The 14,383-nt window shown below is 37.4% G+C and overlaps 1 protein-coding gene across 1 annotated transcript in view; it reads right to left on the minus strand.

Moving 5' to 3' along the window:
* The window catches only part of PLXDC2 (plexin domain containing 2), a 253,345-nt gene that overhangs the window by 134,485 nt on the left and 104,477 nt on the right, over window positions 1-14,383 (minus strand). The window contains exon 2 of the mRNA XM_058832909.1: window positions 5,412-5,623. Within this exon, the coding sequence (XP_058688892.1) occupies window positions 5,412-5,623 (212 nt within the window). The remainder of the gene's footprint in view (window positions 1-5,411; window positions 5,624-14,383) is intronic.

Genomic DNA, 14,383 nt, shown 5'->3' on the forward strand with positions numbered 1-14,383 from the left:
TCCTTGCTCAGACTTGCAGTGGGGACACAGCAATGGGCATGCTGACACTGCTGTCAGTAGCTGAGAGTAATTGCTCTCAAATCCCAGAGGCTGTAAAACTCAATCCCTTCTGTTGTTTTTGCCAGTCAGAATCAGACATCTTCACTTCCATGAGTGACTGGGACTGATAAGGGAGAAGTGCTCTTATGGGCAGAAACTCTGGGTCAGAATGCAAAATCCAGCAAAAGACTGTTTTTTATCAGTAGGAAATCCACAAGTGTTGTTTCAACAGCGGCAAGAGGCCTTTCAGGTATAAACTACAGGTGCTGCTGAAATTTACATTTCAAACAACATCTAGAGAAAGTAAAGAAAGGAGAGAAAAGAAGAACTTGACTGTGACTTCAGTTGGCAACAACTCTATTTCAATTAAAAGCAATACACAGCAGGAGATATCACTGACATCCACAGGAATAAATTAATTACTTCAATACAGAAAAAAAATTGCACTGAAATGGCCACAATTTTCTATGCTTGCAGTAGTACGTTAGGTGGGGTGGAGAAAATAAGATACAGTTGAGTTTGGTTTGATTTAGCATGCCCAGCATGCCAGTTTTTGCTCAGAACTGAATCTTCTTCTGTCATACAGCAGCAATCATTCATTCTGTTCTAAGACTTTATATGAAAAATTATGTTTTTCCTCACATTTTTGCTGGTGCAAAGCAATAAAACTTTACTGCACTCAGCTCAAGCTTGACTATGATTTAATCTATTATTTTATTGCTGGATTTATTTTTGATGTTTGAAGTTTGTGAAAGACTATTGTTTTGATGTAGTATCTCTATACAGTGGCAACAAATCTGAAGGTAGTTCACATGATCTAGAGTTATTTTGCAAAGTTTTTCACCTTCTGCTCATGCCAATGCAAGCTATATACCAGAGACTTCTCCAATTTCTCTGTATTTTTTCTTGTCAGTGTTTTACCCTGCACTGGTGTGACTGCAGTCACAAGGAGGATCTGTGATAAAGAGACCAAACCTGTATATGCAGAACGAGAATCTGTTCTTTATGGAGTCAGCCAAAAAACAAAGGACATGCCTTGAAAAATGACGCACATTTTAAACTGTGGAAAAATTATCATGCAACATTTGTGAAGTGCACAATTTCATGTAAATGCATTAGTTGTATATTATTGCATTTTTAAGCCTTTTCTAGTGCTCAGTAGGAGGAGCTAAAATATCTAGAGCTGCATAAGCAAGTACTATGGCAAAACAGGAATGCATTTGTGGATCCCTTGGTGGTGAATACTGGGGAACCAGCATCCATATGAGATTCGTTTCAGAGATCAGCTTCTTTCTCAGTAATGCAAAAAGCGTTCAGGCAACAAGAACCTCTGATACCCACCTTAATTATCTGTATGGCCACAGAGCTTTGGGGATTAATAGAACAACTGGTCACATCAACACCATGATGTTGAGTTTATTTTAACAATATTGATATGAATCTACTTAACGAAAGTGATTATGGAGCATACTTTTCTTTTACAAGAATATATGAAGGAAGGTGGAATATTTGCTTATTTTTCTCCTTGCTTGAAAGAAGACATGCCAGACTACACATATTCATGAAGATGTATTTTCACACTCACTGCTTTTACAAGGACTTAGAGTGTTTGCAGCAACAAATTCCACCTGACACGTTGCACTTCCTAAGCTCTATTTATCATAAGTAAAAGGCACTTCTAAATGTCCTGAGCACAATAAACAAAAGCAGCAGATTACATAAGAAGCAAAAACCCAAAAGAGCCCTGACCCTCACAACAGGAGACAAGAAATCTTAAGAAAGATGGGAGGAAAAAGAAAGGAAGGCTAGGCTTGACATCTGATATCATGAAATCCCAGGAATTTGAGAAAAACTCTCTAGAAAGAAGAATTCTGACCATCCCAAAGTTATTCCAGGCAGAAGGCTTTAATGTTTGGCTTTGTGACCCTTGGGAAGAAATAAGTCTTAGCCATGGATACTCCTATCTTCAATGGAGACACTCTGAAATTCTCATTTCCCACGAAGCCAAGACAACTTGTTGTAATGCATCACCAGAATCCTGTATTTTGGGGCTGCCCCATACAGTTGGTTTAGATGGCTGTCAGCATATTTCTTCACCTGTCCAAGGTTATCTCCTTTTGGGATTTCTCTCAGACTGTAACAGTTGCACCCATCTGTATAAGATGAGATCTCACTCTTTTTTTGCCACTATTTAGTCTCTCTTCAGAGTTTTCTCTCTGTCTTTAGCTACTTGATATAATGGGAATGAAAACATAATAAGTATCTTATACAATGTGACTCTCCCTTTGAGCTCTAGAGTACCAATTGCAAATAAAGCAAATGGATCTTCATCCTTGGCAGGATTTTTGGATTTGCAACATTATAGACTTTAATTTGCACAGCATAATAATCCTTCTAAAGTAGAAGAGGAGTACTTTAAAGATAGTTGTACTTTTTAAAGAGTGTAATATATTAATTTTACACTATAATTTGCAGTTAGCTATCAGGGCTCCTATCTGGCTCGCAGCAGAAACTTGGCAACATCCATCTTTGTGGGTTCGTGCCACCACAACACTGCACCTGTTGACCACAACATTCCTATTCTCCAGCAATACAGGGGGACATGGAGGTCTTTTCTTCCCCTTCCCAAGGCCCTCCTCTTTTCTGAAGGCTCAGCACATCAAAGGGTATAACCACTGCTTCTCCTAGTCTGCAAGTTAGTTCAAGACCAGTTCAAGGGAGTGCCTATACTTAAAAAAACCACATGAATGTGTGTATCATTTCGTATGAGTACTTTCCTGAATCACAAACAAATGCAGGAAACAAAACACAGATGTGAAGAGAAACACCCAGGCTCCCTTGAGGCTCCATCTTTGGACCAGAGAGGCTCCACCCTAAAGAGAATCTCACCATTATCATCTTTCCTATGCAGAGGAGTCATTTGCCATCCTGACTACTGGAAAGGTGTGACAAACCAATCTACAATGCACTTGCATGAAGGTCTTTAGAAGGTCTGTGCTTCATGCTTCCACTCAAGCTGATGATCAGGGCTGATGGCTGATCCAGCATGGTCAATCTATGAAGTTACAATTCCAGTAACTCCAATGGGAAAAAGTTAATCAAAAGCATCATTCACCTTATGACTATATGGATTGATAACTCAAGAAATACTTAATTTTAAACAGTGTCCAGAAATTTCTGCCTACAGCCTTCCCTTTTTTGCTTTGGCTGTGTTTTTTTTAATTATTATTATTATTTTATTTATTTTTTCCTTTTATTTTGGTTTTGTTGTTGTGTTTTGGTTTTTTGTTTTTTTTTTTTTTTTTTCTCCGCTGGGAGGGATAGAGGTGAGAGGGAGTAAGGGTTTGGGTTTATAAAGCTGGACAGAAAGTAAACTCATCATTATAAAGAAGGACAGCAAACACTATCAAGTACAAACATGTTCATCAATGTCAGTCTTCATATTAAAGAAGTCTGCATTTGAATGGTAAGCCTACACATCACTTTAGAGAAACCAGTATCTGTAAAGGATATCTGTATAGGAGGTAATATCTGTAAAGGAGGGATGTGGTCATCCCGTAGCACCACTAAACGTACGTGGCAGGTAATACTCATTCTCTGGATTTTCTTTAGCAAGCCCTGCAATGTACACAGAGCAAGGATTTAAAATAATCAATAAGCTCTCCAGTACTGCTGATAAGCTGCCAAGCTGCAGAAGACTGAAACATATGGATTCTTCCTCTGTGGATTTCTGTTGTATACTCTACCTCCTCTATAAGGCCAGACATCAAGGGTTTTTTTGTGAGATGCCTGTGTGTTGTAGTGGGGATTTTCAATGGAATCCGATAATGTGTAAAACCACAACTCCGTTATCTTATTGTGCTGAAAAGACCTTAGAAAAGAGGCTTGCAACAGAATACAAAACCTGAATTCAATAAACTTTTCAGGTTAAGACACTGTAAAGCCATTAATCTGTCAGGAAAGATGTTCCTGGAAAAATACCATTCTATGTATATCCATTTGCAAGCATTCATTTTTTTTCCCCGCAAGTCTTGCTACAAGTGTTACAAGTATAAGTGTTAGGGGGGGACATCTGACCATTTTGCTTCATAAGAGCTTGGAACCCAACTGAATGGAAACACTGCATAGGGATCTATGGGTAAGACACGGAAAGATCAGCTACTAAAACTTCCCTGTACCTGAGACAGCTTGCATTTTACCTGCTAAAATGACTAGAAGCAAGATTGATCTGTGTTGTAGGAAAAAATTCTTACAAGTATGGGCAGATGGGGATTACATGAGGCAAAAAAAGAAGTTAAAAAAATCAACATGAAATTCAAAACTACAATTTACCAACCAGTGACTTTCATGTTAGCACAAGAGGAAATATAATTAGAGCTGTGCAAACTGGGAACCTTGAAAACAACAAACACAAAACACACCTCTCCAAAAGCACTATTTTTTTGCTCATGCAGTAGGGATTCCATTGTCTCTACACATGGGTTTGATATTGCATTGTTTTGGGTTTTTTTGTGGACGTAACAACCCAAATTCTGAAAGCTGCTTTTTTTTTTGTTTTTTTTCTCTCTGAGAGTGAGCTTCTTGGAACTGAAAAAAACTCCAACTCTGTTGCTTTGGAAGCAGATTATAATGACTGAAGACATTAAGTGGAATTTATTCCAAGCTGTATTTTATTGAAAAACAGGATGTAGATTTTATTAATAACAAAGTCCCAAACTCAAAAAAAAAAACCTGCCACAACAACAAGAAAAGAACCAAAGAAAACAGGACAGAGAGCTATCTGGCAGCTAAACAAGAAATTAGAGGTTGAATGACACTATAAAACAGAGAGAGAATGTCCCAAGACTTCACACAGGTGGACTCAATTTGTCTTATTCTTCAGAAAACAAAAAATCAAATAGTATGCAATTTTTTTCAATGACCAACATGAATTATCTTCCAATTTCTCATTTCCCTAGGGCATTTTTCCCCTTTCTGCCTGGATATCACTCTCCAGAAACAGCAGGCAAAGCTTCACAAATTGAGGTGTTTACAGCAACTTCAAAATATAATTCAATTTTATCCTATTCTAATACTACCTTTTCCAGTTTTCCAGCAAGAATGGCTAAAATGTGGGAGTTCCCTTAACGGTTTTCCAGCAAAAACCCAAATGTCCTCAAGAGAGTATCTTCAAAAGTCATAAAGGACAGGCTTCAGCCTCAGGTCAAGAAAAAACTCCAGCTTCCATGTGCTGATAGGTTTACAAATACAAAGACCAAAGGTACTCTTCCCAATAAGTGTTTGAATATACTGAAGGAAATGTCCTAACTTTTTATTTACTCACAATCAAAGACAATAAAATGAATTAAAAAGTAGATGAAATTAATATATACCTCAATCTGTGTAGTGTTGTCATGCCCCTCCTCAAGCAGCAGGTCTGTGAAACCCCCTGGCTCCAAGGAATCCTGCCCCATGCTGGCTCTGTTGGTGTCCACTGATTTGAGGGACTCTGAGTGCCTTCTCCACCTGTGGCTGCTCACATATGAATCCACCTCCACATTTTCCTCCACTCCAGGGAAGCTCTGAACAACTTCATAAAACACACCTGTTTGACAGAAAAGAAAGGCAAAACAAGGCAATGGAGTAAGTGAATAGAACACTGGTTTGCTAATCACAATTGAAAATAAGAATTTTTAGAAAGGTTTTGTACCATTAGCCACTTGTACCCTTGATGAAGTTTTTATGGCAACGTGTTTAAAATAAGTATACTTTTACAAAATTCAGGAATTTGGACTAAGTTTTGTAGACTCCTCTAAACATCCTAACTATTTTATTTTTCTGCTTGTTTTCTGTCTGTGAAAAGCTTTTCCTGTAACATTTTTAACTTTAATTCATGTTTACCCATAGCTGACACTATTCAAAATAGAATAAGTCTAACAAAAATATTTTAATCACCTAAGAAAACAAGTAGGTTTTCCTACTAATTTTATGTCAAAAGAGCTTGGAAGCCATGGTGAAAGACAAATAAACATTATGAAAGATGTGAAATTCTCATAAACAGCTGTTCCAGTGCATAAATAAAGCTGTCCTGCTGAATAAATGATAAACATGAATGATGCGTGAAGTCTGCAGACACCCACTACATCTTCTGCAAGTGGCAAGCAGTTGGATGGTGGGTTTAACATATTACTTTTGGACATTTTCATGCTCATTTGCAACTTTTTCATACTAGTAAAACTATCAGCAAAACAAATCTATAAAATTATCAGACAAAACCATTAATTCTTCATGAAGTTTTATTCATTAATTCATTAAGTTCTTATTTTACCCAATCCAAAACCCTATCAAAGTATTTTTCTGCTAATTTATTTTTGTTAGCACCATCAAGAGAGAATGAAGTAAGTTTGCATATTTTGCACTAAAAATCAGATATGCTTTTCATACTGTCCTTGTGTATAAAAGGAGAAGTAGAGGGATGCTCTGCACTCTTGATGTGCCAGGAAGAAGGTGATTTGGTTCAAGAAAGCAGACAAAAAGACCTCTCAAAAAGAGTGGCAAAGTAAAGGAAAATGCTGAAAGGATAGACTGGTAAAAAATTATGTGCATAAATACTTCCATTGCTTTTTTTTTTAACAAAATGTTTTGAAAACAGATGGTACTACTTCCAAGGTCCTTAACAAACATCACACATGTTGTACAGAAGAGGTAGGAAAATAGAACATTAGCTATCAAAGGTTTAAATAAGTGAGATTTTCCTGCATGACAGCAGGAACAGGTATAGGAGCCATGGGTATAGAATCTGTCAGACATTGTTCTTGGCAGATCAGAAGGTGTTACAATACAGAAACAATATCCAATACACTTTAGGCTCTAAGTGGTTCCATTTTTCTATTAAATTCTCCCAAATCTACTAAACTTATTTCCTAAGTTATTTGATCAGTCTCAACCAAGCTGAAATTATGTGAAACGAAAGTTCTTTGTCAGCTAGAAAAACCAGAATTTAATTGACATGCAAAACAAGCAATCTCAGGCCGTATCTTTCCTCAGACTCCAGGAAATCAGACTTCTTTTCTTTTAATAGGTGGCTTTTTGAAGCCTGTTTCCTTGCATTTCTTAAAAACCTTAGAACATTGTCTTCAACAAATTGCTACTGTGCTCTGTGTTTTATCAGACAGCCAGCAGCGCCGTGCAGAGGGACAGCTCAGCGGGTGAATTAACTTATGAGTTCACTCCTTATCAAAAGCTATTCAAAGGAGCCCCCCCTACTTCAGCTTGGGCACTTTGCCGTGCTGTTTTGGGGACCAGGAGCTGTCAGATGAGGCAAACTGCTCAGGTCCATGGGCAGAACCTGGGGCTGCTCCAGGGTTTGCCCTCCTGCTGCCGCCGAGGTGGTGGCGCTGGGACGCCTCGGCATCCTCTTGGGGAGCATCACACACATACAGCCACATGACCCCTTTCCCTTCCCTTGAAACACCTTTCCTGCCTAGTCTTGGGTCTCAAAGCCCACACTCAGAGAGAGGCAAAAAAAGCATTTCACCCCCATTTTGCAGTTCCACTCCAGCCTACTCTCTTCATGGCTGTCATACATGCTTGACGGGTTGAGGCAATCACCCAAATTAGCAAATAGAACATGTGAAAGTTAGGGGAGGGTTTTAAGTCCCCTTCACCTCAAGTTAAGACCCATTTGTAAAGAAAGGCAATTACACCTTGTTCTTCCACATCCTTAATAGAAATGAATGTAGTTTCTATCTTTTAAGTTGTTTGTAACAAAAATTGATTTTTAAAATTATAATAATATAATGATGGTGTGAAGGAAAAGAAGTGTGTTGGGGTATTTCCACTGGCTTGGAAATTCTGCACAATTTTCTCCAAATTTTCTTTACAGAATAAGTGCATCATGGCTTCTGCAAAAGTTGGCTCCGACCATTCTCCATTACAGAGATTTTTTATGTTATTAGTGCACAATTTTTACCCCCTTTCAAATTTTTAATTATGTAATCTTTCTCTTTGAGACATAGAAAGTGTTCTAAAAAAGACTTTTCCTGCCATTACACTGATAAACATTTTTTTACAGGTACAAGCTATATTGACATAAGGAAGCTTTAGAATCATCTAACTGTATTCAGCATGCATGATATCCCCCTAAATTGAATAGTAGCAGGAATTAAATGCAGGAAGTAATAACTACTCAGTTTAAAACTAATATTTGGAGGATTTTCACTGTGAAATCTGTAAAACACCGTATCAATAGTTAAGTGTTCTGGACTGGCAGCGTGAGGATACTGAGCTACAATGTGAGATAAAATCTGGATGTGATTTCTAGGAATAAAGAAAGAAGCATGCTGCGTGATTTCTCCTGCATTAAACCTCTTCCTTAAACTACAGGGGAGAGAGAGAGAGGGGTGATGATCTTGGCTGGACCAGCTCTGCTCCAGAATGTTCTTTTTGTTTATCCCAGCAGATCTCTAATGCTGAGAATATTATAAACATTCTTGAAATGAGCTGAAGAGGATGTTTTATTTTATGTGAATAAAACTTAAATAAATTTTCAGATAATGGATAGATAAATAATTTTTAAGTTCTAAAAGGAGGTATCCCATAAGAAAAAGCATTCAGAGACCTAAAATTCCAACACTTTACAAGTTAGAACTGTTTGATGTTTCTGGTTTAAATCTCTGTGTAGTTTAAAAAAAACACATAAAAGACATTTCAGAGGAAATGTACTGAAGTATTATAGTCTTATCTTTTAGATCTTGGAGCTCTTGCTTTAATTAACACTGAAGGAGAACATGTCATTCAAATCAGTTGAAAAGAAGCCAAATGCTGTAATGTCTGATTTATAATAAAAACACAATATTGGCAAGGACAGATGAGTAGCAACTTGTTCGACTTGTATGAACAGAGATATGAAACTACAGTAAGCCTTTAAATCTGTTAGAGAGGGAGCTACTGTTTTCAACTGATATTTTCATGTGCAAACCATCAGTTTTATATATAGTACTATCACTGGCATGCCACTATCTCTGTGGGAAGGTCTGTATGGCTAATCCTGTGCTGCAGTATTTTGAAGCAGTAAAAATAGAGTAAGGTCTTTCTAATGAATATGTGATGAAGATGGTGTTTCAGCCTGACCCTTCAGCTCTTACTCCTGAAGATTTCATGAAATTAGTGATAAAAATCATTATGTCTGCAGCTCCTTTCCTCCCTGGGTTATACTAAAATTTAAGATTTCAGCTCCATGTTGAATAAAGTTAGAGAGGCAGTGAGGTGAGGATAAGGGAAACAAATCTATAAAAAGCTTTCACTGATCGGAGATTATTTGATGACTGTTGGGAAGATCAAAAACTCCTGCCACAGTTGGCCGGTTCAGCCCTTCATAGCTGATGTGACTGATCAGAATTTCCATCAAAGGCTTTAAAAGAATAGGAGCATGATTCACACAAACTGGAAACACTTGCACAGAATATTTAGAGAAGGCACTGAGGAATGGGAATGGATGAAAATTACAGGCAGAATCACTTTCACTCATATCTAAAACAGGTGTTTCAAATTTCCCCCTATACAGGTTGACATGCTCATAAAAAAGAAAGCTTTTTCTTTTTTTTTTTTTTGCATCTATTGCTTAAATTACCATGTACCCAGGTAACAGCTTTTTTACCACTTGAGCTTTCATTTTAACAAGTACTAAAGAAGTTTTAAAATGCGTTAAACTAAACTGATGGAATACACACATCTGAAACCTCTGTCTCGTACATCAGGCGGTTTCTGATTTTTCTGATTTGAGGTGGCTCTGCTACTCTGAGGTTTTAGGCAGGAAGATGTGTGTCCTGTACTCCGAAATACAGAGAACTGCTTAACACTTATTCCATTAACATAAATCAATGCTGTTTGTCCACTTCAATATTGTGAATTACACAAGTGGCTCTAACAGATCAGAAATGCTGGGCTATGCAAGAGAGATTTGCTGAACGGGAAGAAGACACCTAAATGTGGTGGGGACATGGGTTCTCTGCTTTGCCATGCCTGCCCTCAAAAAAAGGGGAGAAATTCTAAGCAAATAGGCCCAAAATTCAACAGCTGAGCTTGACAAGACAGCTCTGATTTTGCAAGGAAGTCTGGTCTACATAAATCTTTATTTATAAGGAAGAAACAACAAAAAAGAAACTTTATATTTTTATGGGTGGCAATGTAACCAAAGGAGAAAGAAACCTTCTTTGAGCATAAAAATGGTAAGTACATAAATCTTCTTCCATTCATTCAACTAGTTTTGGGTTTTCCCCCTTTTTCCATGAGGTCAGACAAAGATTTGTGTAGTGTTTCAGCACATCAGAATTTCAGAATTGCATTTCTGAAATGTGTTATTTACATTTCATGATTGCACACATTTAAGCCAACTCTGCAATTTGACTAATTTCATAAATGCATCATAATCAGCATGATTTTTTTTTGAAAGACTAGAAATACTCACACATTGAAAATTTTATTCAGCAGATTGCTTGTGAGATACATGATCAACTTTCTAAATATGCCATAGCCTAAATGCCAGCAAAATCAAGTATCAAATACACAAATTTATTCATCAAGGGGCACAAAATGCCATCATACTACTTTAGTTTAAGTAACTTTCCATAGCCTGCTATGAGTCTATTTCTGTTATGACCCTTGCAGTAAGGATGGGAAACCAACAAATGTTGATGAAAGATATTAATACTAGTCCCATGAAGTTGCAGACTCTTTCCAAACATAAACATGCCCTTAAAGGATTCTCCAGGTACAGGGCTTATATATAAATGACGAAAATCACAGCAGAAATCAGCCATATGTCTCAAGAAAAGGAAAATTTTTAGTTTAAATTAACTCTGCCTATGAACAGCTCAACAAAATAGAGACTTTCTTCTTCATCTGTACCTGATTCATGGGCCTAGGACCAATTCCATCTTTCTGACCTTAATTTAGGAAAGATAGATAAGCTTGACTTTCAATATGTCCTTGATAATGATACAATAAATTTCTTAACTAATTTAAAATAACATGATTTGTAAAAACTATCCCACACTGAAAATTAGCACATGAATACCTGTGTCGTGTGTCATGATGTGTCATGATTTGGGTCAACCAACGAAAGACCAGATCCTCATATTTTCTTTTTAACTCTTGTCTGAAATTGCTAACAGAATTTTAATAATGTGTGGGAAAACTAGGGATGAGAATTTATGAGGCCTGCAAAGGGAATCAGAGGTCAATGATGATAAAACTCTGAATGATGGAAGATGATGATCACTGTACTGCTGTTGAATTGTTTGCTCAGAACAAAAAATAATGTCTGAAACAATAACAATATCTCGAGGTATGTTTTCCTTGCAATTATATAATAAGTACCAACTAATACTCATGTCCAATACACAATCAGTATCAATAATAGTAGGTATTATGGCAGGGAAATAACATAACTGGTAATTTCCTTCCACAGCCATTTTATCAACAAAATGAACTCAGACTTTCCCCTTGACATCTGCTTTCTATTCAGTAACTATTTTTCACAACTACAAGTGGTCCCAAAGAGCATATTACCACACTTCTAGAACATATCTTTGTCACTACAACTGCTGCAGGCTGGGTTTTTGTAGTGTTTTGGGGTGTTTTGTTTTTGGTTTTATTTTTTTAATTTTTTGTTTGTTTCAATTGCCTTGATTTACTTTTGCTTTGTAATTATTTATATAATCATACAAGTAAATTAAAATGGTATAAGTAAAGTCAAGATCTGAGTCCACCGGTAACAATACTTTAACAAACATTACTTTGATTGGCCTACATCAACAGTGAGGAAATATTGTTAAATTCCAGCTTCACTTGTATTGTCCAGCTACATAAACACAATAATTTGCACATTGAATTTACAAGCAATCTGATTATGGCTTTATAATTTCTTATAGATTTGTTTTGCTGTTCTTTCTGTCAGTTCCACTTGGGGACCAAGATCTAAATTTATTGCTAACTGGATACATACAGAACAAAAAAAATACAACTTATGTCTCAAAGAAGATTCGCAGTCTTGAAGATACTGGATAATAAGAGGAGGGAGAGAATTTTGGTCAGTACACAGTGATATCAGTCATCACTAAAAACCTAGCCAGTATCAAGATTTGGAAGCTATTTTTTATTAAAAACAAGATTTAAAAGGAAGAAAAAGAAAAATGTTCTAATTTTATGTGGTTAATTTTTTTACACACATATTCTAGAAGGATTGAAGTTGCTTTCAAAACTGAGGTTAGAACAAGAGTCTAGGGAAGGCTGATCATAACAGAAGTGGAAGGCATAAAACATTTCACACCTATTAGGTGCTTACAAGTCTTATGCACATCTGCATCCCATATTTGCAAACCTTTTTTGTATTATTTTTGGAATGATAAAAACACAATTATGATTAAGCTAACAATGTGGAGTGTAGTCCTTTATCTCAGCCCTCCACTTTCTGAGACAGGAAGACAAAATCACCTTGAAAAGAAAGATAATGAAGTTGGAATTGATTCTGGTTTAGCCTTTCCTTACAAAATTAAAGAAAAAAAAAAAGCTCTAATAGACTTAGATGCCCAGCCACGGCAAATTCAATTTGAGTACTATTCACCTAATCTTTGTACACCATACTAACATGTTCAATATCCACGTCTCCAGTAGCACCTGCAATAATTTTTAGTAATGCAGACGCCCAGCTGTATATATATGAATATTTAGCACAAACTATGTTTCCAAAAGGAGGTATATCTGTCAAGTTCTTACGTACCCGGTGCACAACTCACACGATTAATAATTGCATTTTCCCATGAAATATCAACTACAGCGTAGAAAAGGAAGTAGTTAACACATTTTAAATAATTTGATGTTTTCTGATTAACTTGTAGCAATAATGTCAAACTGTTAATTAATGGGTAGTTTATGTATTTTATGTCAAAATCTCCCTATAACACAAACCCTTGTATAACTACAGAATTATTTATTTTAAAAGGAGTAAAAAGTAAAGAACTCAACAAAAAAATGCCCTGCCAAGAGAAATGGAGATCTCTCTATAATATTCTATTTATATGCAAATTCTTGCTTTTCCAAACTTGGTTCAAAGGTTTTCTAGAGAATACTAATACCAGCTGTACCTTATTTAAACACATTGTAAAGAAGTTTATGGGGTTTTTTTTCCTGGTCAGTAACTGGATTACAGTACGATTGCTGGTATTGGACAGTAGCATTAGAGCTGTCTCCCATGTGTCCACCTCACTGTTCCAACTTGAAAGCATCTTTCTTTTTTCTGAAGGATCTAGCAAACTTAGGCACTAGAACGAGGACACAAGAGAAGAGCATACAAAAAGTGAACTAGGCATTCATAATTTAAGCTGCAGCATATGTCTGAAACTCATTTTGCATGACTTGTTGAGAAACAAGACAGTAAATAACTGGGATGTATGAACCTGTGCTGGCTTGGCTAATTATGCACTTCCCAGCAGATAGCGCCAAATACAACTCTGGTAGAAGGGTTATCTTCAGTGTTAGCCTGAGGAAAAGCCAAAGGCTAAGGAAGCCCATTGCTCAAAAAGTGCATTAGCACAGACAGCACACCAGTGCCTCTGCACGGCAGCGTGCACAGGAGAAGAGCAGCGATTGCAGGGACATTGCTCTGGCCAAGACACCGCCAGTCAGTTCTGTCAGCTCTGTCACCCACTGCTGCTGGAGCAGCACCAGAGGGTATTTGGCTTCCTGGGTAGCCCTGTCAGGCTGACTTCGAATCAGGCACAAAGATCAATGTCTGCATTCACCCTAAAGGCAGCCACACAGCGCTGGGCTGCTCAAACGAGGAGATACGGATGGAGAACAGGGCTGACATATCAGCACAAAGGAGCTGTACACACACGTTTGGGCAACATCACCTCAGGGGCACAGGGTAAAGTCTGAGCAAGCTGGCACAGTGGAAATTAAAGAAGAAAGTTGGCACAACGGCATAATGCCTCATCAGATACAACAAACACTGATGGCACACAGATGAAGAATTTCCTCTCTTCCCTTGTCAGTGGTGCCCAACAGACTGAAACCACGCTTAGTAAGTTTGTCTGCAAACAAGGGCAAACTCCTAAGCCTCTTCCTATCTCCCAACAGATTTTTTAACGAGTTTGTGGCAGTGTGCCACAATGTAGCCTACATACAGTGACACTTCTAGAACTCAACACATCCTGGACACTCCAAAGAAAGGCAGATCATGCAATGTAACCCCTACATGACTTAAATATGGCACGTTTCTCTCTCTGCATCCTCAATCCCTCTTCCCCCATCACAGGAGTGGAAAGGAAGTGGTTTGCAGTATTAGATGCTTCACAGAGCTCAC

This window comes from Poecile atricapillus, chromosome 2 (genome assembly GCF_030490865.1).
Source record: "Poecile atricapillus isolate bPoeAtr1 chromosome 2, bPoeAtr1.hap1, whole genome shotgun sequence".
Lineage (NCBI taxonomy): Eukaryota > Metazoa > Chordata > Aves > Passeriformes > Paridae > Poecile > Poecile atricapillus.